We start from the raw sequence: 27923 nt of genomic DNA, 5'->3' as shown, positions 1-27923 counted from the left end.
GCTTAGAAGGAAAGTGCCGCGGGTCATTTCTTTTACTCCTTTCGGCGCGAATATATCTGTACCGCATAAAAGCACATTGGTGGTTTGGGCAAAATGCCATGTGACGAACGAGAACTGACACTTCGGCAATTAAGTGCGCGCTCCTCGTGAGCGACCATACACCCAGAGAAAGCCAGCTTGCTAGGACACAGGCAGTAGCGCGAAGTAAGGTGAGAACGGTAAGCCTTCTGTTATTCCTTATTTTGAGATATTTTCAAAATTGAAATGCATACTCAAATGCAGATGTTGCAGTTCATGCCTAACATGTATGGATTACTAGCTGTCGCCATTTATCGATTTAAACCTACATCTGAATCTAACAGAGCCGTTTATGAGCGGAGTATTCAGCACCGTGGACAGCTCCGTGGACGCATTTTTTTCGGAGTGAGAGATTATTGTTTAGGAGTATTAAGTTCATAGAACTTTAGACATGTTAAGTCGATGTTAATGATTCTCACTGCAGTGTAGTTTGCTCGAAAAGACAAGCGTCTTTTCCAGACGGCGTTGTTATATATGATCAGTGGCATTGAAAGAGTCACCATTACTTCACAGCTTTCTCTGGATGCCGACACAGCCTACACTCTCACAAACAAGACTAGTAATTTCCCAAGAGATATTTTACTTGTTAAAGAATCATGCATTTTGGGTGAAAAAATCAGAGCAGTGATATTTAGTGATTTGTTTAGTTTTGATTCAATCTTTTGGCTGTTTATGGATTAAGGGGAAAACATTTATCTTATTTATATTTTTAATATTTAAAGAGGCATAGATTTTTGTTCAGAATTTTTGTTAGCTTTTATCTTAACTGCATCTCTATGTCCATCATCGAGTGGTCTTTTAGGATAGTATGGAGAAGCTGTGGGAGGCAATCCTCTATAGCGATTTTTTTTTTCTAATTGTTCTGAACTTCTTTTCCCATTAACTGTTGCAGATGCCCTGAGTCCTTCACCTGCCTTTGGCACCAGGAAATCTGAAAGAGATGGGGATATTTCTTGTCTCTTTTCTCTTTGCACTGCTTGTGCTGGACAGCAGGCCCATGAGGCCAGGCACACTGGCTCATGCCCAGTCCAATGAGCGGCGTGTCCTGGCCCACATCCCTGGCGACATTATCATCGGGGCACTGTTCTCGGTGCACCACCAGCCGCCGGCAGACAAGGTTCACGAGCGCAAGTGTGGTGCTGTGCGCGAGCAGTATGGCATCCAGCGCGTGGAGGCCATGATGCACACGCTGGACCGCATCAACGCCGACCCGGCCATCCTGCCCAACATCACGCTGGGCTGCGAGATTCGCGACTCCTGCTGGCACTCAGCTGTGGCCCTGGAGCAGAGCATTGAGTTCATCCGGGACACCCTTGTCTCCGCTGAGGAAGAGGAGGGCATGTCTAAGTGCTCTGCTGAGGGTGGAGGGGTGTCTGTGAGAGGGAAGAAACCCATCGTTGGCCTAATTGGACCTGGCTCCAGCTCCGTGGCCATCCAGGTGCAGAACCTTCTCCAGCTCTTCAACATTCCTCAGATCGCCTACTCAGCCACCAGCATGGACCTCAGTGATAAGTCACTGTATAAGTACTTCATGAGGGTTGTGCCTTCAGATGCTCAGCAGGCCAGAGCGATGGTGGACATTGTCAAAAGATATAACTGGACCTACGTCTCAGCCATACACACCGAGGGTAAGGTGCACTGTCTTTTGATGGCATTGTAGTTTGAAGATGTAAAAAAAAAGATAAAAGGATAATATGGTTTGGTTTAGTTTAGTTTGATTCAGATGAAAATGTACCCTGAAAAAGTTGCCACTAATCTTATCTTTTCATTTGGATTGTGGCTGTGCTTCTCTTAGTCAAGACTTAAGATTAATAATGAATTATTATTAATTTATGATTAACTATCATTTATTTAGAAAACATTGACAGAAACCCCAATCTGACAGATAAGTATCTCACCTACCACTTATGACAGCACATATGGGGTCCACTTCAAAGGATTGCCTTTAAAGAGTCGTGTGTTGTCTCTTCTGGAACAATGTGTCGCGCCTTCCCTCTCGTTTTCTGTTAGGAGACAGATTGTTCTGTTACACAAAGCTGTGGTAGCACTGGCCGTTCAGCTTCACTCTCTATTATTGATGGTGGAAATGTGAAATGCCATTTTCTAATGAGCAAAACAACCTATTTGTTGAATTCATATTGTACCAAAACTATGACAAATTAAGATATTCTATTACATAAAACAAATAAATCTGCACTGGAACCCACACTTTCTGACATTAATTGGTAGGTCCGTTGACACAAAATGCATCAACTTTCACTAGTGCATTTGAGTAATGCACTCTGTGTCACACTCTAAGCCAAAAGCAGCCCTTGTGGACATGAAGACAGATGACCTAGCAGACAAATGTTAATTACAGCACTGGTTAAGTATGGAAGACTGCCCTTAGTGATCACCTCCATCATGAGCTGAGGATATGAAATACTGTAGAACATGACAAGTGCTGCAAATATTTCTTGCAAACATTTCAGAAGTAAAGTGGTGTATATGCCGTTAAATGTTTGCTTCCCACTAAGCATTGCAATTGAAGCAGGTAAAAATAAAACATTTTTAAATTAGCAGCAAAAGAGACATGTTAGAATATGACATGTCATCAAATTATCTGTAATAACATCGCTTACTACATAATGATGCTATTATCTGTTCCAGATTGCTTCAGATCTGTGCAGTCTTTTCTGAAATTGTTAATGTTTTATTTTTGTCGTTTGCCACACTGCATGTAACTGCTTAGAAAGTCCCCAGCATTACTGCTGCCCTGTTTGCCTGTAAACAGTTGATGGGCATATTGAGACACAGTGGGACACCGTTACTGTGGTTACGGTGTAGGCACCTGCTTTTGTTTTTGCCTCCTTGTTTGTGTCATGACAGACCATAGAATCCGGGAGGACAGGTTGGATCACTTGCTGAGGGGCAACCATGATCACCATTTATACATTCACATTATTTTCTTCCCCGTCAGTGAGCATTTGGATGCAGTGTAATTAATTTCCCTGCTGGAATGTGCACTGCTCAAAGGCTACTGGTCTTCTGCCTCTGAGGGAGGGGCGAGTACCAAAGACAAAGATGAGCTGTGTCTTCACATTAGACCAGAAGTCCCTGTCACATCTAATAATAAGTTCTCACGTAAATTCAGATTTTTTTCCACTCAGTGTTTAGTGTTATCTGCAGTCTATTGGAAGATGGGTGGCTGAAGTTGGGGCTCTTCTTCGTGCTGCCAAACTGCGCCATATTTCTTGGTTTGTCTCATCTCATAACAAAGTCAGCTAATGTCATTTCAACACATGAAGCATGCACTTCTCTGGCAAAGAAGAACAAAGATGGAGAAACGAACTTTGAAAGCAAGACTTGCCCCATGAGAGGAGACAGGTAGAGAAATGGCGAGAAGAAAATCTGTGACTTCTAATAGCTTGGAATCTTGGGGGAAAAACACTTGGTAAAACCTGGGACATTTGATGCCGCATAAAGCAGAATGTGCAGACCTACTGACATAGATACAGACAGCCTAAATGGATTACTCGTAACCAGTGAGATTCAGTTTTTAAAAACGGCTGCCGCAAACTTGGAAGAGGAGAAAAATGTGGTTATGATTCATAGAGGCCCAGCTAAAAATATGCTTCAAGGTGAGATTAATCCTAACAGAGTGCAGCCAGCCCAGTCTCCATGCCACAGTTCAGCTGGAGTAGTGACAGGAGAATAGGAGTGGATGGCTATGCTGTGACCGCCACACCCCTGCTGAAGGTCCCCTTCTTCTGGTTGCACTTGAGAACTCAATGGCCATCAAGACTTCATGCTCACAGAGCGTTCTTGGTCCACAAGACATTCAGTATGTTTGGTGGCTCCTTGTTTTAGATTTGACCTTTATATAGGCTTCTTCTTTTTAAATGATAAAAACAGTATCTCCCTGCTTGGTGGTCTAGCTTTATTAAAACTCATATTTTTTTTAGTCTTTCCTTACATCTGCAGCCAGATGTAGTGCACATTAGAATATAATGTGTCCAGTGTTTGGATCTCACAGTGTGTGCCTTGAGAGCAGGGGATGAGTAGATCCAAGTCCTCAGAGTTTTAATGTGATTATGTGGGATCAGTTTCTGGCTTTCATATCTCACAGCACACTGTAAATGTATTTCAGATCAGCACTCTTGCTGAAACACTTATATGGGCTCACATAGCAACCAGAAAGTAGGTGACCTGATTTGTGATATGGGGGAATTTACCCCTGACACTATGCGAAATCGGGGCAGGAGCAGTGTGGTGTACAGTAGTTTGTAACAAAATGATGTGAAAAATATGCCTGTGTTGGTCAAACACAGCTCACAAACCATATACTACATGCATAAGTCCAGTTTTTGGTTTAGGCACCTTAATAAAATGTAAACGTGTTGAAAACTTATAAAAATATTCACATTAAAAGCAAATTCACCAATGAGACTAAAATAGCACTAGGGAGAACACCTTAGTTTCAGTTCACAAAAACAAAGTGCAACTGGGTTATACCAGATATCGACCTACCACAGTGCCTTACAATATCTTCCCCTGCTTTGGAAGAGCTGTAGATCAGCACTTGCCATGCAACAGCCCAATGGAACACATTTCTTAACAGCAAGTGCTGAGTCCTAAAGACAAAGGCGTAAACGTTCTTACTCCCTGCTCTACCTTTAGAGAGTGCATCCTAATAGGACATTAGTGTGTTTCTTCTAGTTTAGACTTTCTTAGTGGTGTGTTCTATTTAAACTTTTCTAATAGTGCATTAGTGTTTCTCTTCTATTTTAGACTTTCCCAACGGTGTGTTTCTTCTATTTTAGACTTCCCCAATGGTGCGTTTCTTCTATTTTAGACTTTCCTAACAGTACATGAGTTTCTTCTATTTTAGACTTTCCTAAAAGAACATTGGTGTATTTTTCTATTTTAGACTTTGCTAACAGAGCACTGGTGTGTTTCTTTTACCTTAGACTTTATTAACAGCATGTTAGTCTGTTTCTTTGAATCTCTAATTATGCTGTAGTGTGTAAAACGGTCACTAAAGTACTTTTGATCTTAACCTGCAGGAAACTATGGCGAGAGCGGAATGGAGGCCTTTAAAGACATGGCGGCCAAGGAGGGCATCTGCATTGCACACTCAGATAAGATATACAGCAACGCCGGGCAACAGAGTTTCGATCGGCTGCTGGAGAAACTGCGCAGCCATCTGCCCAAAGCACGTGTAGTGGCATGCTTCTGTGAGGGCATGACCGTACGTGGCATCCTCATGGCCATGAGACGGCGCCACCTGGTGGGCAAGTTCCTTTTGGTTGGCAGGTAACTTTTATGTCGTCCAAAACTAGTGCACTGTACACTGGTATGCCTACATCTGCTCCTAACTAATACGAGACCTGTCCACAATGGAAGTAGGACTGGAATTACTAGGAATATTTAAGGATTTTCAACCTTTTGGGTGTCTAAATCTGTTGGCCTCTGTTTAATATGCATATCTGTGTGTCCAGGTTGGAGAAGAAACCAATTGCGAAATTACTAGTCACCCCTCCCTTTCCCACCCAGCAGAAATCCACACTGGCTTGACTGTTATTATCAACATCAACATCATCATCATTGTCATCATCATTTCTTCATCTCATATCTTCTTTCAAGTACTTCATTATGGACATTCATTTTTGTGATCAATTATTTGTTTTTTTGTTTTTTTACATGTACAGACAGCTTGTAGGAAATACAATTTATGAAAGTGCCATTATGGACATTGTAACTAAAGAGTATTTGCCATAATGAAGAGAATTGTGTACGGCAGGTTTTATTGTGGACATTCATCTACAATACAGTGTTTTTACTTTTCTCTGCCAAATGTGTTTTTCTGTTCTCAACAATGCCCTGACATGTTCTGTGGTTCATTTAATGTCTGTCCTTTTCTCAGTGTTAATTTAACACCTCCAGTGTTTATAAGTCCAGGACACAAAAGGAGCTTCCATAGGCCTTAATTGAACACTGCAGGTGTGCATTCAGCACTGGGGACTCTACTGACTCTTCCTGGCTTTTTCAAGGTCACTATTTTAAGAACTCATTCTCTATAAGATACTCTTGATCAAGAAAGGGTAGATAATTTTTTTAATATCCAATTGTAGAATCTTATATTGAATGGTTTTAAACATTACCATACCTCTGCTTTTAAAACTAAAAAAATGTTGAACTGAAAAAAGAGCAGCAGTGTATTCTTTGAATCGCTCAACAAAATTAAATAGTTTATGTCTTGTTTGTGACATTATTATTCTACTTGATTAGTGACAAAAAAAGTGTATTTCTCGTGGCTGATCCTGTGACAGGATTATTTCCAGAATTTGCCCAGGAGCCTTCATCATGAAAAAAAACCCCCTGATGAGCTATTTATAGTGTCATATAGGCCAAGAGATTATTCCTCACATTATAATTTCCCCTCAGTGTGACATCTAAATGACCTATTATAAGGTTCAGTACCATTTAAGTCTTGGCTGATCTAGCTGTAGGTATTAAGAGAAGAAATCATATGTCTGTAGCTTTATCAAAGAGGATGCCAAATACAGCACGTTATCACTCTTAAGACCTATGGTGGAGAAAAAAACTGCAGTAATTAAAAAATATCCCAAGATATATTTTGACCCCCATCCCCAACCTCCCAAAAATAACAATTAAAATAATCTGTTATATCTCATCTTAAACATTGAAGTCATAGATGATATATGGAATTTGATGATGAGATAGAAATGATTGAAGAGAGTTCTGCATTATAAGTTTCACTGATTCAACAAACATTTATTCCGTGTCATACTACATTGACATCTGGCTCCCCAGTGCAGTCTGTAAGTATCTGGACAGTTTTTGTTGTTGTTGTTGTTGTTGTTGTTGATTTGGCTTGGTAATACAGCACAATGGCACGTGCATGTATATGTCACGGAACGCTCGCCTCCCGCGAGTCACGTGGTTTGGCCAGCGTTGGCAGTAGGAGGACTTTCGTTTGTAACCACCCCTGCACACACCTGCACCGCGTTTGTCTGTGTGTATTTAAACTCACATCAGGGTGTGCGGCGTGGTTGGTCATTGTGGATGTAATGTCTGAATGTAACGTGTTTATGTTAGATGTAGCCTTGTGTATCGTGTTTGATTAACGTCAATCGTTTCATGTTCATCGTTTGTAATACGTGTGAGTACTGCTGTCGTTTATGTTATTAAATGTTCGTTCCTGTCGAGGAAGTCTGTGCGTCCTGCCTCGCGCCCTGCGGCACTCGGGCTGACACGCGTTACAGTATAGTACAATGGCTGAATCTAGTACGAATCATAGAAAATAAGAATCATTTTTATGCATAGCTTACTTATTCTGGTTTATTTCAATGTATTGGCCAAATTGGTTAATGTCTTGAATGATAACATCTGATGCTGGGTATCTTACCCTGAGATGCCCTTCAGGCATGTGATGCAGCTTTTTGCAGGTTCCCATTGTTTCAGGGTTTTTTTGTCTTGCATTCAGTGAGTGAAATATTCACTGTGGTGTAGGCTGAGCAACTTATAAAAGTGCAATGATCAACATCAAGATGGTTTACTTGCCTTTTGCACAAATCATATATTGGCTGTTTAGTCAGTTATCTAAAACATACTAGGGCATAAATCCAGTTGCTCACAGAACCGCACAACATGGCGAAATGAGAGCAGTGCTCACAAAATAACTGCTAATTTTGAAAAAAGTCTCCATAAAAATAAAATCTACAAGGTTCAGTATGTAGTAATGACAGTTCTGAGAAATGGCTAAATTGAACAGACCATTGTCATTTAATCATTAATCTCTCTCTTTTTTTTTGTGGTACTGGAGATCTTTCTGAAGCACTGATAGATGGTTGCCTGTGCCGGTGAGGAGTTAAAGAATTCAGTGAATACTCCAGACAGCACTGTAGGACATGCTTTCAACACCGCTGGTGTCACAGTGCCTGGTGTCTTGCAAAGGTTTGCTCCCTGTGGAGTATTGCACACCTCATTTGTAGTATGAAGCTCTTGGGCTCACCCAGGGTCTTGAAGGCAATTTCCTTGTTTTGCCCATCAAAACAGGCACAGAAGATGTCAAGCACATCAGAGAATGAGGTGTTAGTGGTGAAAATGTTCTCAGGTCTCTTATAAATTGGCCTGCAGACCTTGACACGGCATGTGTCAGAGTTGAGGTGTTGTAGCGCTAATTTAATTTGATGTGTTTTCTTTGCCTGTCTGCTGGTCCTCTCCAACATGTCCTTTGATATTCTCTACAGTTATCATAATTGAAGGCCATTCGATGCAGTCTGACATGGAATATGTTACGGGTCTAATTTATCCCTCAGATTGTGACTGGGAAAGATGTGGATGTTCCTCATATTTATACATGTATCTGTACAGCATGTATCTGTAACAGTCTCTGTGAATTCATAATATCTATTGCTGGGTCTTTAAAGAAACTCCAGTTACTAGACCCAGAGCAGGCTAGATCTAGTGCTTTGCTTGCATCATTTCTACCTCCGTCTGTTTGACTTTTTTTTTTTTTTTTTTTAACAATAGTTACACTTTTTTTTTGTGAATTGGTCATAGTAACATGGATTCCTGACCAAAGTAACTAAAAGGTTTTGATACAGCTTTAAATGCATCCTGAATGGTTGTGTAGCTGTGGGCAAAATCGATTGACTTGCCTTGTGAAGAGCCTTGAAAAAAGAACCCTGAAAAGCCCATAAGTGCTTTATGATGCAGGGCATTGTTCTGCTGCCTGGCAAAGCACCATTCACTGAGATTTGTGGCATTCGGTTGGAAATGAGCAGCTAAGCTGCGTCTGTACACTTTATCCTGCTGCTGTCAGTAGTCCCATCATCAGTAAAGAGCAGTCAGCCATGCCACCGTGTTTCACAGATGAGGTAGCATGCTTTACATCATGAGTGCTTCTCTGCAGTTTCCTCTTTCTGTCAATCCTATAAAGGTTAACCTGCATCTCCCCTGTCTTGTATTCTTTGTTCCAGAACTCTGCCAGTATTTAATACACATCTGAGTTGACTTTAAACTTCTCATTTCATTCTTGAGGCATTCTAGTGGTTTCTCTCATGGTAAACCCTGAGGTCATACCAGGGCAGTCTTTGTTGCAGTCTTTAAGACATCTTTGCCTACATTCTGCACAGTGTTATTATTCAATTCGCTGTTTTTTCTTCATAAAAGCATAAAGGTCTGCTGTACTGGCGTTGACACCTCTTTTGTCTTCATGTTAACTGAGAACAGTAACAGATTGTTGTAGGCCTATGATTTTAAATGTGCTGCAACCTTGTCAAATCCCTGCTGTTATAAACCTGTCGATCTGTAAATTCTTATAGTGTTTGTCATTTCTCAGATGCTTATGTAAATAATGCCGTTACAAACTTTACATTGGCAGCATTCCCGTAGCTGATTGCAGAAGAGCAAGACTCATTGCATTTCAGTCACCCATTGAAACAAAATGTTAGCCAGAAATTCTAAGCAAGGGACCAAAAGTGCTATACAGTTAACTATGTAATAAGCTCACTAGTACAGCATAGTGTAGTTGTGTCCGTTAAAACGAAAGACTGTATTACCGAGATAAATAAGCTCACATACCATGTTTCTAATCTTCTAGCACTTGCAGCGTGTACCTCAGTTTGGTTCAGTTCCAGTCTGTTTGCTTCTCTTTCTTAAGACATTGTAGGCCATGTGAAGCCCAATACATCATGTCATACCTGCTCATCTCATAAAACAGACATTGGATGTAATAGGTGTTTTATCTGTTATAAACAGCTGCTTAACTTTGGGATCCATCTCTACCTCCTTCAAACTTGCAATGGCCCTGACTCTTCTTTAAAAATCTTGACGCAGATGCTGCATTTTTGGCCCATGTCAAAATTGCTGTTTCTCTAAAGTTATGGAGCAGGTAGTTCCTGGAGGCTATGGCCTCATTTGAATAAAAATAATATACTGAAAACATTTCAGTCTGGTTGTAAAGGCCTTCATAGCATAGGGTCTGCCTTACTGAATGTGTCAAATGACTGCAGTTTTCTCTGTAACTGTGCTGTACTTTTCTATTAGGCCTCAGTGCATGTTTTGACACTGTCAATCACAACTTTGTTATTAAACACATTGTGCACATGGCTGAGCTGCAGGGAATGCTTCTAGACTAGTTCAAGTCTTATGTATGTGAGAGAAGCAGTTAATATTGGCCACTAATGGCTATAGAGTCCCTGAAGATTCAATATTAGTGTCTGTTCTTTTCTCATTACATATGCTCCCTCTGAGTAACATCTTTTTGAAACTAAACAAAGATAGTTTATGTAAACTATGTAAAGCTGAATGTCAAATATCTTGCCTATTTTTAAAGCCTGAACTCAGATTTAACATGCAAATCAATTCTGTAGTAAGGAATAACTTTTATCAAATCAACAACTTCAAAAATCAAAAAGTTCCTTTCTTTTCTTTGTAAATTGTAATTGTAGTTGTAGTTATCTCTATACAGGATTAAATAAATCGTTATTAGCTTCAATTATTCCACAATTTGTGTACTAGACTCCTTATGGGTACCAAGAAAAGAGACCATCACCGTAGATTTACCTTCTCTTCATGGGTTCCCTGTTTATTACAGTTTAAGTAACTTTTTGTTGCTGTTGTTTTGACAAGTCCCTATGAGATGGCCCATGACCACTGCAGTCTCCGATGAGATACTTTTGGCTTTGCCACTTGGTGAGGCTGAAGAGTGACTGTGCTTTTAAAGTCACTGTACCAATTATCCAGTTTATTTTTTATGTTTTTTGTTTGTATTACCCTGTGTCCTTATATTCTCTATTATTTATATATTGCAAGAGTTAGTTTAAAGGTGCTTCATGAATAAAATATACTTACTAAATTTATTTACTAAACTTCAGACCTTTTCTAAGCTCTCTTGAGAATTAACTAACACTGCAATGACATCTGCCTTGCCAAGAGCCATCTATCCAGGCTTAAAAAGATGACCTAAAATGGAAATTACATTTAAAAAGGGTGTGTTTCCTATCTGATTTACTAGACATGGTTGCACATATCTTCAGTTAACAGCTAATGGTTTACACTTTAACTCCAAATTCATTGTTTCATTTCAAATCCAGTGTGCTAAAATACAGAGCAAGCATTGTGCCCCTGTGAAGCACTGTACAGCCAGCCCATTGACAGTAGTTTTACTCAAAATCACTAATAAAGGTAATAAAAAAAACAAAAAAAATGTAGTCTTAGGGAAACCATCTTCTCAGGGAGGAGCTCAGCTGTTAAACCCATGCTCACTATGTTATAGGGGGCAGATGTTATATTGCAGGTGTTTGCTATGGGACACAGCAGCAGGGGAAATCTTCCTACTCAGCATATGTATACGTGACATGAGGAACGTGCATGCCACCCAAAAGCTCCTCTGGCCTTCCATGTTTCATAGGGGAAAAGTAGTGTGATACCATGAATCTCTGCTAGTCTTTAATTCCATCAAGTCCCTTATCTGCATAAACATGTGTAGCAACACAGAATGGATTTGTGAGCCTCAAAACAGGTTAGAAAGGCAGCGAGCTTCTAAAGGGAGTGTGACATCTTTTTGCTTAAACTACATCATACAATGTACCTTCTGGAACTGAGTTTGTCTATGACCATCCTTTATGTTGTATTTGAAAAGTGAAAAAAAAAATCAATTTTATTCTTTTTTTCCATTGACTTTTACATACTTAGAAATCACCTCAGAAATAATGCTTTTAGTTATCAAAGATGTAGACATAAGAGACATTTTCAAAGCAGCTAAGATGTATTTGTGTAGTTGCTTGTATAAAGGTAAGGGTCTTACTGAAGGGGAACATAATATCTGTGATATTTTTGGGATGACCTTTTGTTGGGATCTGTAACTTCCACTTGATGGTATTTTTGACTGGAAATAAAATAAACGATTACATCAGGATTATCTCTGACATTTGCACAGCACTGCATGTCTTTAGACAGATTGATGTAAATATTGTATATTTGTATGCGTGGTGGATTTTTAAAGGGTGTCTATTTCAGAAAATGGCATCATGTATGCCATAAGCCTCTGAGACCTCCAGACAGCCCAGTTGGTCTTTGTGTGTGTGTGTGTGTGTGTGTGTGTGTGTGTAAGTAATGGGGGCACCGGGCAGGATCCTGTGTGAGAGATGGCAGGGAACACAGGCGTCTGAACTTCTGCCCTCATTTCTCCCAGCCTGCTGTGATTGGAGGAAGTGGGTGAGGTGTAAAACATGGCCCCAGTGTACCTGCTGGATGAGAGAGTACTCCTTCCTAAAGCTGCTAGCCTTCCTGTCACCACCGCAAGGGCAGGTTTTCCAAAAGCAGCTTCTTACGCAGTTATGGGGGATTCCTCACTGGCAGTTATTTAGTCTTTTTGTTAAGGAGCAATTGTCACACAGATGAAAGCTGGATCTGTCTGCATTGTTTTCTGTTTCTGTATTCAGATTGTGCCAATAGAATACTCTCATTCAGTGAAAAAAAAAATCAAATTATCTCTTTAAATACAGAATGTCTCATTGAACTTATGATACTCATAGTCTCATAGTCTTTGTAATTACTCAAAATGAACGTGTGAGCATGATTTGTCGGGTTCGGCTCTCTCTCCAACAATGGTTGACCACAAAAAAAAAGAAAGAGAAAAAAAAGAAAAACATTTTCATGGCTGCCAGTTCAGCCACGAAAAAGAGCCCAAGATGCACAATTTTACAACTCAGTGGATCTCAATTATTCAGTAATGAGCAGTTGACTTCCGCTGTCATGTTTGTGGCCATCTGTCTATGGTGAATCAGGGAGGAAACACTATATTGTATTGCCAGCTATGCAGAGCAGAGCTATGGGGAATCTCATTTGAAGATAGACCAGCACACCGTCTAATTTTTAATGCTTCATTAATCTATATTCCTCTTGGTTGCAATCATTACAAAATACTCTTGTTTACTTGTGGGTGCCCAGTGAGTTGGTAGGCTGAAAACAGAGGACTGATCATCTGTTGTAATATGAATGTGAAATTCTGCTGTCTCTGTCTCTAAGGATCTCAAAGAGCTAAATATGAAATGATCAATTTCTCGGCATATCTGTAAAATGTTTACACTTTTAAAAAATCTGTTCAACTTGGCTGAACATGCCAAAGCTGCTTGTTGCCCGCACAGAGTGTTTTTATAATGGCATCAGTATCAGTGGGGCGTTACGAAGAAGGCCAACATGGCGGGGTCACTGTGTGGGCTTTTCTGAGCTCTCCAGCCCGCTGCGCTGAAAAAATCCAAACTCCAGAGAACACTGCCCTTGGTGCTTTCTCTCCCATCGCTTTCGACTCCAAGGACGAGTTATGAAACCCTCTCCTTCCCTACTGAGGGAACAGAAATGATACAAAGACCTCCCACGCGTCATGTTGTGTAACCAGCGCTGCAAGGTTAGGAAGTGTTCAAACACACAGATTCAGCTCTAAATAGTTTGTGTGTGTGCGTGTGTGTGTGTGTGTGTGTGTGTGTGTGAATGTGTGTGAGAGAGAGAGACAGACAGACAGACAGACAGAGAGATCCACAGTATCCAGCTTCAGCCTTACCTTCATAGTGCAGTGCAGCAGGGAACATTTTGTACCAAACTCTTTACTCCAGAAGTGGGGGTTGGGGATGTACCCTGCATGTCTTCATGCATGCTGCTGGTCAGTGTAGTAGATGCAGACGCAAGTTAGATGCTTAACTGAAACGCACCTCCGCTGCATACACTGACATCACTGGCACCATTTAGAAAGTGTGGGTTATGAGACTGTTTATTCAGGCTAGCTGTAGCTGCTTTGACAAGCTCATGCTGTGGAGTTCTCATGGAGTTCACATGTAACTCTGAAATTAATGGGCTCTCTCTGGGTTATTAACGAAGCGCATAAATTTGGGCTTTGATGAGAAGGGAAAGGCGATCAGGATGTAAGGTGGAAATGAATGATTTCATTCTCACTGTCAAAGCATTCTGAGTTTTTGTTCAGTGTAGTTCAATTCTAGCGCAGCACTGGAGAGATCCTGCATTTGCAGCTCTCACACGTCTAGTTCAGTGCATGGTGGACTAGATTATTAGATGCTGGTAAGGTTTTCAGCGCTGCAGTTCCGCAGGCCTGGCAGTAAGAGTCACCGGCTTCCTTCAGAGTCGTTACTTTAGGCTGCTGTATCAATAATATTCTCCTGTCCTGAAGTTTGACATGAGTGTTACTACTACTGTCAGCCAGTAATTGCTATGATTCTCAAGCTAGTTTTTATGGAATAATAGGAGCTTGTTACCATTAGTGATGATGCAAGACTGTACCAACTACTCTCAATCTTATACCTTCCCCATCAACACAGTGGCATCCCTCCCCTCCTCTCTGTTTTCCTCTCTGCCTCTCACTGCACAGCGATGGCTGGGCTGACCGCTACGATGTGACTGACGGCTACCAGAAGGAGGCGGCCGGTGGCATCACCATAAAGCTGCAGTCAGCATACGTCACCTGGTTTGATGACTACTACCTGAACCTGCAGCCAGACACCAACCAGCGCAACCCCTGGTTCCCTGAGTTCTGGCAGCACCGTTTCCAGTGTCGGCTCAGGGGCCACCCCCAGGAGAACATCAAGTACAACCGCACGTGCACCAGTGAGTGGGGCTCACCCCTTGATTTACAGGGACCTTTTACTCCCCCAGCCTGTTCCAGCAGCTCAGCAGGTCCCTATCCAGTCCAAGGCCACTCTGTATACAAACATAATTTTATACACACAGATGTGTCAGCAGTGTTTGTGTGTCAATTTGTGAGTGAGTATAGCTATAAACTAACAATAATTCTGTGCTATATAAACACCTGAATCAATTAAATGAACATCGGCCTATTGATCCCATTGTATACAGTTTATGAAGCAGGTTACTGGATATTTTTACATTTTTAAATAATATCCTGAAATACATTTCTAACATTTTTGCCAACAGAAAAGGAGTCCCTCCGACTGCACTATGCTCAGGACACTAAAATGGGCTTTGTCATCAATGCCATCTACAGCATGGCCTACGGCCTGCATGCCATGCAGAAAGCTCTCTGTCCAGGATACCTGGGTCTGTGTGATGCCATGAGACCCATCGATGGACGAAAGCTTCTGGAATTCCTCATGAGGACCAATTTCACTGGAGTTTCAGGAGAGGTGGTGCTCTTTGATGAGAATGGCGATTCCCCCGGCAGGTGGGCCTAAGAGGAATTCAGTCACAAAGCTTTAGTGCACTAGAGGAGGTCGCATTTTGGAGTGAGTGTCCTACAGCACAAAGTCTTTGACACCCAGTGTGTGTGTGTGTGTGTGTGTGTGTGTGTGTGTGTGTGTGTGTGTGTGTGTGTGTGTACTTTTCAGATATGAGATCATGAACTTCAAGCAGATGAGTGAGGAAGACTACAGCTATATACACGTAGGCAGCTGGGACAGCAGAGGGCTGAGGATGGATGATGATGAGATCTGGTCCAACAGCAGTGCCATCATCCGCTCTGTCTGCAGTGATCCCTGTGAAAAAGCTCAGATTAAGGTGAGAAACCATTGGGAAAAGAAGAAGTCACATGCTTCTTCAGTATAATACTTTGATTCTCATTTAACTCTTGTTTTTGATTTCTTGTTAACATTCCTAATACAATTATGGGGATTGCAAAAAGAAATCATATTGGGATCATAAAGCCACGGATCAAAAAGCCACAGTCCTGCGTGGCTTGCTGGCTTACACATTATAGTTCTTGGGGCTTCACTCGGGTACGAACAAGTCCATAGCACAGCCCAGAAAATCCTTCTTCACAAACTTAGCCCTTCATGCATGACATTAAAATGAAGCCCAAATTAGTTGTAATGTGTTACTATTGAGTTTCCTCCTCTCGTCCAAGGTGATCCGGAAAGGTGAGGTTAGCTGCTGCTGGACATGCACTCCCTGCAAAGAGAATGAGTATGTGTTTGATGAGTACACCTGCCGAGCCTGTGAGCTAGGATCCTGGCCAACAGACGACCTCAAAGGTGAGTCCGCCTCTTGCTCCTTGCTCCAGATATACTTACGTAGAACAGTTTAGAAGTGCTTTATCACTGTACTGATTAAGACTTGACTCGGTCTAAGACCCCAGTTCAGGTAAGAACTAAAGGGAGGAGGATAATTATTGTCATATTAATTTGAATGATTCTTGGATAAAGCATGGAGCTTTTAAACATTCGATCAAAATTAATCGCAGTCCATCATCATGAAGAATATATCATTTCTTTATACTTAATACTTAATAACATAATAAAACTAATAATAATAACTCAGTTAAAACCAATGAGTTCAAATTACTTTTGATAAAAATAAAAAGTGCTTGAATTTCCATAAAATGTGCTGAAATCAGAATTCAGATTATTATTGGGTAGATTCCTATATGGGCTAGAATGTAATGATTATGTAATGTAATCATTAGTATGTGATGGACTAGCCTTACTATCTCTGGACTCTTTACTATGGACTATGGCTTATCTTTGCAGCATAATTTTGGACATACTGTAATTGCTGGATACTTTTTTAGGAAGTCCATCCAACTGGGAAATATAGTAGTCTAATGTAAAAGCAATGAATGGATGTGTCAGTTTCTCGGCATCAGAAAATGTACACTTTTTTGCACTTAAGATACAAATAACCATTTCAGTACCAGACCAGTGATGCATATACCTCATAAATACTGCTGAATGCCATGATCAAAAGAGTATCAAATACCACACTCAGGTCAAGCAGCACCAGAAGGCCAATCAGAATTCATGAATAACCCTTACCAGTGTTATTTCAGTACCATGAAACACACAATATTCAGACTAAAAGACCTTATATAGGTCATAGGAGTGAGTATGCAACTGAAAGACAACAGCCTTCTCCAGGACCTTGGATAAAAGGGGTGGAGTAGAGCTAGGCCGATAGTTTTTTAGCAACAACAGCTATCTTTAAAATCACTGGTTCTTCTCCAGAAGACAGAGATCAATTTCTAAGACATTTTGGTCAAACTCTGGGGTAACAACAACAAAATGGAGTCATATAATTAAAGGCAGCAAACAGGAACTACTAAAGAACTACAAAGAACAAAATTGTAGTGGCTTTTTTGTGAACCACATACTGTAAGATTATCATTTGGTATAAGGTCCGGAGTAGGAGTACTAACTTCAGGCCAGTTTTTTTTCTCCATATCTTAACAATCAGAGGCTGCACTACTCCGGGTCAGCTTTCTTACAATGGCTCTCCTATCTGGGTCAGAGAAACCCACAGAAGACCCACTTCTTCTTTGAAGCTGTATTTTGAGACCAATCCATCTACGTGCCAGAAAAAGAGATTAATACTTGGCAGAGCCCCTTGTCAGAACATTCCAGAACGGCTGTCGTGGCTAAGCCCTATAGCTACAGCCTCTCAAGTGTGCTACGGCTCACTGGGAGCTAGAGTAACTCTCCTGTCCATGAAGTGGCTTGTTCAGGTTCACCCGAAGGTGTTTTCTATTACAGCTGCCGCATGCTCTGCAGCGATATCTGGATCTGATGCAGTTTCTTCAAGTGCCTGTCCACGGGTCACGTGATTTGACAGAAGTAAAATGCCCATTTTTCTGTAGGGACCTCTGATGCAAGAGCACTGCAAATAACGACATTCAAATTAAATCACCTTAATCAGCACTTTTTGAACTTGACAAAATATCTTGTTAAAGAAAATTGGTATCAGTAGGCCATAGCAAATTGCCTCAAGTAAATTTAGGACTGATGTTTGAAGACACAATCTGGTGGCCAAGTAATGGACTGAATGGTGTCATGTCAATGTTGTGAATATTCATGGCACAAAACGTTTTGCTGATTGTAAAAATAAGTGCAGTTCTTTTTCTACTCAAAGTAAAGTTAACTCCATTAATTAGCAGTCAAAAACAGCCAGTGTTCTAACAATGTCACAGCTACCCATGGAGTTGATGTGAACTCCTCAAATACATAATACTAATTTTAAGTAAATTTATCTGAAATTAATTAATTGCTAAGCTTGTAAAGAATACAAATTTATTGATTTTGTCTGTTAAGAACAGTTTAAGAACTCGCTGTAAGTGGCTTTAAGTATGCTAGTTTCAAGTTATCTTTCTAAGTCATGGCAGATTTTTTTTTCTGTGTAATTTTAATTAAGTTTTGGTAGATTTTGTCACATCCCAGTCAGCACACAGCTGAGCATACACAAACACTCCACCAATCACAGCTCTCAATCACTTCCCCAGTCCCTGTCACTCATTTACTAATTGCACTCACTAATTGCACTCACCTGTAATCCATTTCATTTTCCCCTATTTATTCCCACAGGATCGTCTGTCTAATGTTTTGAATTAGTTTACAGCTAAGACATTACAGCTAAAGCTAATGTCGTCTCTTCATGTGTGTGCAACTTTGCTTTGTTAAGAAACTGTTTACATTTGTTTTCATTAAAAGCTACCTGACTGTGCTCCTCTGGCATGTCACAGATTTCAATTTTTTTTTGGCTTGTTTTTATTAGTGCTGTCTGTTCTTGTTTGTTTTGGAGTATTTTGCATTGTGTGGCATAAAACACAGGTATAAAATATATAAAAATATTCTATGAGGAAAGGGACCATGTAATTTTGTTATAGCACTGACGTAAAGACAGAAATCCTTAACCCAGGGATACCGGGCACAGACATGCACTGCGTGTTCGAGCCAGGAGAAAATTGTTTAGGCTGGATTAGGGAATGCATTCCAGGGTGTTAGGCAGTGTTACCAGCTTATCACAGCAAAAATCCCTAATTTTATTCAGCGGTTTACATCAGGTTTTTTACACCTTGAGTGACATTTGTGCAGGGCTCACCAGGTTCACAAAACCAGTCCAAAGTCATTAAAGAGGATTAAGGAGAGAACAAGCGTGGTGTTTTACAGAGCAGCAATGGTAATTCCTAGGTGTTTCATTTTCCTTTTAGTACATTTAGAACAAGATTTTGTTTTTAAAAGGAAAAGTTATTGCACAAATTAAACAGCAGTGCAAGGCCTCTGTCTCTGTAATTACACACACAAAGACATGAAGATAAATATCTTACAGTAAATAGGAAAACCATTATCATAAGATAGACCTGTTCTTAATTTCTGCACTGTAATTTTATGCTCTGTATTTCAGAACATTTCATTTTTTAAATCAAAGCTTTATTATTGTTTTTTTTTTTGCAACTGGCATTTAAGATTCCTGCTTCTGCTGTGTTGTTATTTTTCTTGCTGCACCATAAGGGCAGGGCTCTATTTGATTCTCGGTAGGTGGTCCCAGTGGCCTGCACTAAACTGAGATCTCCTCCTCTTGTCCTGCATAGAACAGGCTGGGCACTCGTCCAGACGCCCAAAGCCTCCTCAGATTCGCGGGTCCACTGAAGCAAAGCCACAATAGGAATCTCTGCCATCCCCTTTCATTTGTGGTCTGTTGATGCAAATCAGTGTGCTAAATATACCATCACTAGTTTATGCAAGCCTGCAGTGCATAATGCATGGAGCCTAGAAGTTTTATCCTTTACTCCTCTATTGATAAAGCACTGGGTACTTAGCATTCCATTGCAATTTAGACATGAATTCTGATATGTGTGGATAAATGTCTTATGTGCAGTTCATAGCCACAGATTATTGCATCCTAATCATTTTCTTTTTTACATTTCTGACTGATGGTGTTGGTTCATGTGGCTGACCCATTAATAGTATAACTGTACAATGAGAGGTAAAACTATGTGAAGCCATTTGAAAATAAAGTGCCACTGGCCTAATGTGTGTGTTTGACTGAGCTTTCCTGCTCCTCAGGGTGTGAGCCCATCCCAGTGCAGTATCTGCAGTGGGGAGACCCAGAGCCCATTGCCGCGGTGGCCTTCGCTTGCCTTGGCCTCCTGACCACCATCTTTGTGACACTGGTCTTCATCAGATTCCATGATACACCTGTGGTGAAGTCCTCCAGTAGAGAACTTTGCTTCATCATCCTGGCAGGAATCTGCATAGGCTACCTCTGCACATTCTGTCTCATTGCCAAGCCCCATCTGGTGTATTGCTACCTACAGAGGCTGGGCATTGGGCTCTCCCCTGCCATGAGCTACTCCGCACTGGTCACCAAGACCAACCGCATCGCCCGCATCCTGGCTGGCAGCAAGAAAAAGATCTGTACCAAGAAGCCGCGCTTCATGAGCGCCTGCGCTCAGCTGGTCATTGCCTTCATCCTCATCCTCCTCCAGCTGGGCATCATTGTAGCACTTTTCATCATGGAGCCACCGCAGGTGATCTATGACTACCCGTCCATCCGTGAGGTGCACCTCATCTGCAACACCACCACGCTGGGGGTGGTGGCACCGCTGGGCTACAACGGCCTACTCATCCTCAGCTGCACCTTCTACGCCTTCAAGACGCGCAACGTGCCGGCCAACTTCAATGAGGCCAAGTACATTGCCTTCACCATGTACACCACCTGCATCATCTGGCTAGCCTTCGTGCCCATCTACTTCGGCTCCAACTACAAGATCATCACCATGTGCTTCTCGGTGAGCCTCAGTGCCACAGTGGCACTGGGCTGCATGTTTGCGCCCAAGGTCTACATCATGCTGGCCAAGCCAGAGCGCAACGTCCGCAGCGCATTCACCACCTCCACCGTGGTAAGGATGCACGTGGGCGACGGCAAGTCCGCTTCGGCTGCCAGCCGCTCCAGCAGCCTGGCCAACCTGTGGAGACGCCGCGGCTCCGGGGCCGACAACGTCAGGTCGGTTGTTGTGCTAAAATTTTCTCCTCACCTGTTGCCCATGTGACCTGTGGTTAGAGTGCAGTGTGCAATTTGACAGTTTCACAGTTTTATTCATTTTGACTGAACATGAAAAATTTACAATCAAGTCAAAGTACAAAATATTAGCCTTAATTCAAGGGAATGACCTGTATAGTGTCAACTTGGAATCACAGTCCAGTTTGTACACAGTAGTGCTCCATTTCAGGGGGTCTTATGCAAGTGGTTAAAGTAACATAATCCTACATAAAATTATGTTAAGCACTTGGCAGCAAACCCTATTCAGCTTATGACTACAACTTAAAGACATCACTAGATACTGACATCTTCCCTAGTGATATGTCAGGCCTGTAAAGTCTCCAGTTTCATTTCTAACCAAGAGCTGTCAGCCAACAGCCTTGTCTTCAGTAAGGGTTCAGGTCAGCTAAGTAAGGTGGTGGAAATGAGTGAGGAGGTTCAGGTCAGATGAGTTATCAGACACGGCTTCCATTTGAACACTTCGGAATTCACCCTACTGCTCTCAGCAGTCTCATCATACAAAAGATAGGTGACCCCGATTGACCCATGTTTCACAGAGGAGGCAGTATGATGTTGCTTTTCCCCAATAATGTCCTCATTCCATCACTGGAGTATAGGTTAAAGGGTCTTTCATATTTGTCAGACCTTGTTCCAAACTGGCCTTTCTGCCTTCAAAAACGAGCTGAAGCAGTGCTGATTTATTTTTGCTTTCATAGAAGGATTGAACATTAATATCCTCCTTAGTGCTACCGAACTGTTCAACAGATTTTCTTTAAGGTTTTCTCATGTCATCCATTGCTATAGTCTTCTATGATCTGCCACACTGCATGCTATTAGTTCAATAGTGCATTCTTGCTTCTTAATAATATACCGTATTTTGACATACAGTTGCAAGAAAGAAACTGTGAACACTTTAAAATTAACTGCATTTATTCAGGAATGGTCCCTACATTTGATCTAATCTAAATGGAATAAACAGTCAAGGCCAAACAATGAATCATTCTTGGAACTAGAATTGTTTCCTTCATATATAACTTCATCTGAGGCTAAAATGCTGACTAAAATTCTAAAATCAGGACTTCCTTCTGTTTGAGTGTTTCTTTTGCTGACTTACATCTGTGTTTGGGTCATTAACTGGCTGCATGACCCAAGCTCTTTTGACTCTTAGATCACAGACTGACACCCCAACATTCTGCAGTAGAATTTCTGTCACTAAGACCACAAGGCACAGTAATATTCATTGTTGTTATGACTTAAATTATGATAAAATCAATAACAGATGCCCTTTATGCACATATATGATCATTCCAAAGGGTTCACAAAACAAAACCTTTCTGTACTTGATGCAACTGCCCTTAAAGTTTGGCTAAATCACAGTTTTGACTTTATCACATTAGCTTTTCTGATTTTTCAGCACGAAATGATTGCATCATAGCAGCAGACGCCTGATGTAAATCCCTGAATACAATCAACACTAAAAATATCTTTTAGCTCTGTTGTGTTTAAAATACTAATGTTGTTGAAAACCATCCTGATTTAAAAATACCGAACAAAGAATTGTCCAATTATTTTCGGTATTATTACAAAGGTGGACTACATGGATAAAGGACGTGATCCCAAAATGCCTTTTCATTCAAGTAATAATTTTTATGAGGAAGCTGGCAACACAAGCAGGGTAAGCAGGTGCATGTGTGAGTGTCCTTTACTGGGGTCCATATTCACAGTGCATACAGGCAAAGGAGAAACCAAGCTGAAAATGAACAGGACCACAATGAGACACACAAACAAAAACAAGACACTAAAGCATGCACAGGAAAACAAACACGCAGACCAAAACATAGACTGGGGACATGCAGGAGAACATGCAAATGAACATGGATGCAAGTAACAGCTAAGAAGCATTAAACAGAGGCAGGGTATGAAATGAGCCACAGGTGAGGGGCAGGGCAGAGTCAAGAACCAAAACAAAAATCAGTTGCTACAGACACAGACTAGGCTGGGGTAGGCACTGAAGAGAGGAAAGGCAGAGTGGGGACATTCTGATATACTTCTGCTTCCAAGCCGACATCTGGCACTTTAACCTCATCATTGCTGTTTCATGTCATTGTCCAATTATGTACAGACTACCCGGGTTGTTTAAGTGCTTGAATATGAGGAACCATCCAACACTTGCCCAATATGTTGATAATAAGCATTTCTAGGATCTAGAGACTAAACTAGATTAAACATTAAGGCCAGTATTTTTATGCTAATATGACTTGATCCTAAATTGAAGATATTATCATTTAATATAAGATTATTAAAAGAAATTAAAAGATATTACAGTGAAGTGACGCGACGAGGAACTCAGGATGCGGAGAAGGGGCACAATTAAACATACGCTTTATTTTTATACACAGACAACACACCTATTATTGCACGTACACTGTGCACGCCAACAAACACACTACGACACAGGAGATATATATACACTAAAGACGATCACACATAATACCAAACAGGTGGACGAGATGAGGGCGTAGCAACACGGACGAACACACACACGCACACATACACCAAGACGTTTGAGGAGGGGATGGAGCCATAACGTGACAAGTCTACCATTCAGAACTTACTTGGAAACACCTGTCTCACTCCCAACCTCTCTATCCACTTTTTAAGTACACCAGTCTTACAGAGGCATCTTATAAGTATACAGTTCCAGACTGTAGGAACTCTCTTGACATGCAGTTTGCTAGTCATCCCCTACCTCATTCATCACTGTTCAGTTTCTGACCACAGGACCACTGCTGATCAGAGATGATTTTGTGTGATGGAGTACTCCTAACACAGATATTTTTCCTTTGGGATGTTTTTCTCCATTTGGCAACAGATGGGCTTTAGTCTCTAACAATAAAACTACAAAGTGTTTAATAAATACATGTTTCTGATGTGGGAGGTGAGTTTATATTGTATGCGGATGTTAAAAATACCAATTGTTCATCTTAATCCTGACATGCATTTATTAATTATTTCAGCCACCCACAGAGCTAGCCCTTAAATAAACAGATAATTAAATGAATATCACAGAAATTCTGTTTAACTTTCATTATTCCCTGCCAGAGGTTTGAGAAGGAAAATGAACACAGAATACAAAAAAGAAAGTAAAGAAAAACCAAAAACCCTTCAGATGGACCCCCCAAAAAATACAAACACAATTACCCTGAGAATGATTCCGTCATGGACTGAATCAGAGATTATCTGATGCTCCTGACGTTGTTTTTTTTTTTTAAAGGAGAGCAGTCAGAAATTGTGATAATGATGTTTGCAGTACTGACTTGAGTAACTTTTCTATTCTAAAGAGTTTTTTTTTTTTTACAATAAATAAGTCAGTGAATTGCCATGATTCATTTGTGATCTAGCTCTCTGTTCTATTTTGGATGTAGAGATGTTTTTGTAAAGTATTGTCAGTGGCCTGGAGTTACTTGTGTAATGTGCAAGGAACAGCATAATTAGCATCTTATGCTGTGACAAAAGGGCTTAAGGTTAGAATGACTCAGATGATAGCGACTGACTCCATGGACTCGTATAAGATGATGCATTATGATTTCTCCCCACAGCTCTAATGGCAAAACGGTCACCTGGGCACAAAACGAGCGAGGCTACCGGCCTAACCTGTGGAAGCGTATCTCCATTCACATTAAGAAGAAAGAGGAGACTAACCAAACGGCCATCATCAAGCCCTTCTCCAAGGGCTGCGATGTGCCTCCAAACTCGGGGGTGAAGGTCACCTATGAAAGGCCTCAGAGTGGCCAGCGCTACCCTGTGACATACCGCCCACGCACGCCCTCACCCCTGCCCACCGTTTGCCAGCGGGGCTCTGTGCAGCACTGCTGTGAGGGAGAGGAGGTCGTGAGGGAGCGTCCGCCACCACCGGTGGTAGCGCTCCCTTCATACCTGACGGAGCACTCTGTGCGTGGCACCCCTCCGCAGACCTCCATCATGGACCAGATCAGCAGCGTGGTGAACCGCTTCACGGCCAACATCAGCGAGCTAAACAGTATGATGCTGCCGGCTGGCTCGGCTCCACCCCCGGCCACATCCACACATGCCACTGGACCCCGGGCGCTGCTCCAACGTGAGAGTGCACGACCCTCAACGACGGTGACCACCTATGCAGAGGTGGTGGCTACAGCTAACGCCACCCCTCGCTCGGCGGTGGGCATCACGGGGGGTGTGGTCACAGGCGGGAGCAGCAGGGCATCCCCGGCTAGCCTCTCTGGCAGCACCTATGACTCCTTGTCTGTGGTCAGGACTGCCGAACTGGAGGAGCTGGCTGTCCTAACGCCCCCGTCCCCATTCAGGGATTCTTCGGTGGGCTCAGCCAGCAACTCCCCCACTTCTCCAGGCTCGGAGCTGGCCCTGTGTGAGTCCCACTCTCCAAAGTATGACCGGCTGATGCTTCGTAACTACAGCCAAAGCTCCTCTTCGCTATAAACAGCCTTGATTTCCAGGCAATTGAGTCCCATTCAACCAAACTGGCTTCGGCTCTACCCTTAAAGGGAAGGTATGAGGGCATTTCAAACACTAGTCTGAAATTTCTTCCCACTTTGCACTGTTATACTTTACAAGTTGGATTGGTACATCATTGTGTGCATCGCAATCAAGACCATACTAAGAGATGGTTCAGGGATGAAAGAGAGAGCACTGCATGAAACTGGTTAAAGGCTGTTTAAGTGGCCAAAGAACTGCTTTAGGTTTGAACTGCGAATAGAAGTGAGTGCAGCCTCCTCAGAACAAAGCACTCATAAGACTGAGCATGTGGTGCTTTCTGTCCTCGTTCAATTCAACGCTGAGGAGAGATTATACAAGCTTTTGCAAGATTTACTTAGTGAAAGGATTCAAAATGTTCATGAGTTCTTGAATGAATTGTCCCAGAGCAAAGTGACAAAGCTCATGGGCTTTTAGCTGATGGACACCTCTGCATGAAGCACATGGACAATAATAGTGGTAAGAGGCAACTGGGAGCGCTCTGTGGACCTCTGTGTGCTTGACGATCAGCCAGTGATCACATTCCAAAAAAATTAGCTCTGTAAGATATGACCACAGTTGATGTGATGTAATAGGGCATTGTTATATTTGTTATTTGTGTGTAAAGCTACACACTTGCACAGCTGTCTACACACCACAATGGCAAATACACATAAGTAGGAAGTTTTAGGATAACATAATAGCGGACTAACATTCCTCTCACTGGGAATTAATCTGTTGTTTTAGAAGTGTTTATTTGACTTTTATTTTGTTATTTTGATAGTGACAATGTTTTATTACAAACCCTATAAAATATTAGTTTCTTATTTAAACTATAAATTGAAATGCACTTACTGAACAAATAAATAAAGAGATTCTCACATTTTAATGTAAATCACAGGAGCTAAAAGCTAGTTAGAAACTATTCATGTTTCCCAATTTTAAACATTTAATTGCCCCTTTGCTATTTTGACAAAGAACGTGTCTTGGTAAAATTAGACTAAATTTGACTAAATATAACATATACATTGAGATTTTGTAAACTGAGATACCCCCGTTTATTTCAACTGCTGTCATATTTGAAAATCTTTGCTCAGATTTCATAGTGTTTTGTTCAAGACGACATATGAAGATGGTAGAATTTGTGAACACGTTTCACCTCGGTAGAGAGAGAAGTAAGACATTATGGGCCAAATTCATAAAACCAGATTTACGGTAATACATTTCTAAATGTTCTAAATGCGGCTTGCCGGTATATTTTACCGTTTGCGTGATATGCGGTTCTACCGCATTTTGTCCTCATTTGCATATAGAAAAAAAAAAACCTTGAACATGTCCGACGATAAACGTACCGGTAAATCGCTGATGTGGATTGGATTATTTTTCCTCTAACAATATTTGGTCACATATGCAAGTTATTAACAGAATTCTGCACCTGAACCGATTTAGTTAACTGACTAATGTATTTAAAAGGTACATTTTGGTCTGTGCAACTACAATAGGAGTCTTGTATACGAAGCTGACTTGTTTGAGTAGAATCTCAGAATTCCACGAACTTTTGCAACAAGAAATGCAAATTTGGGTGTTAGAGAGGAAGAAACTATAAAAAGATACAGATTGGTACAATTTTACTGCTCTGCCATGATTTAGAAGACGCACTGAAGTCATGAACTCAGCACAAACAGGTCATTTCTAGGATGTGTAAACATCCAGGGCTAGTCAGGAGCTCCACAGGTATCCTCCCACAAAGTAGGATTTTAAATTTATTTATATATATATATATATATATATATATATATATATATTTAAATTTAATATAGACATATATATGTTGATATTTACAATTTATCAAAAGATCACAACTTAAGACCTTAAGACCTTTATCAACCGTAGATCAAGTCTTGCTACATATTAATTAGAACTACTTTTATTCACCAGTGCTTGTCATGTACAGGAATTTGATTTGGTATGATGAAAACTGCTCTGGACTTCACCGCTGACATAAATAAATACATGGAATATTTATGGAATATTATGACATGGAATAAATACACAAGGCAAGAACATAACAACACAATTTACTGTATGTAGCATATGTAGTGCAATGAGGAATAAATACATAAGGGTAAACAAGACTCAAATTACAATATGTAGATTTCAGTGCACAAGGTGAATTCACAGTTGTGACATGTAAGCTGTGGTTGTGTGAACTATGAGAGTTCAGCAGTGCAGGCTCTGTGAGGGGCTTCAGTAGTGATTACACTTCAGCGTTTTCCACCTCACCTGTTGTGTTTTCAGGGAAGGATGATGGACAGTTGAGACACAGAATAACTATATTCTCACATTCTACAAACACAATCAGTCCATGTAACAGTGTCTTACATATTACTGTCTTATGAATATACATATTTTGTGCATTGCTTCCTTTATATTAATATATTCTTCATTCAGCTAACCTTAGGTTCTATAATCATGAATTTTGCAAATTTTCAATTTATTATCTCCATAGAAAAGTAGCATTGCATATAAAATCTTCAATAGAACATTTGTGT

General features: G+C 41.1%; 1 protein-coding gene across 1 annotated transcript; it reads left to right on the top strand.

The window, feature by feature from the left end:
- The first annotated feature begins 10 nt into the window (after positions 1–10).
- On the top strand, positions 11–27118 carry grm5a (glutamate receptor, metabotropic 5a). Its single transcript, XM_027016965.2, has 9 exons — positions 11–218; positions 971–1706; positions 5124–5373; positions 14471–14706; positions 15034–15280; positions 15444–15612; positions 15959–16085; positions 19887–20826; positions 24462–27118. Exons 2-9 carry the CDS (start codon positions 1019–1021, stop codon positions 25336–25338), a joined length of 3534 nt encoding a protein of 1177 aa, XP_026872766.2. The 5' UTR covers positions 11–218; positions 971–1018; the 3' UTR covers positions 25339–27118.
- The last annotated feature ends 805 nt before the right edge of the window (positions 27119–27923 follow it).

This window comes from Electrophorus electricus, chromosome 17, assembly GCF_013358815.1.
Source record: "Electrophorus electricus isolate fEleEle1 chromosome 17, fEleEle1.pri, whole genome shotgun sequence".
Taxonomy (NCBI): Eukaryota; Metazoa; Chordata; class Actinopteri; order Gymnotiformes; family Gymnotidae; genus Electrophorus; species Electrophorus electricus.
This window is presented reverse-complemented; position numbering and strand designations above follow the sequence as displayed.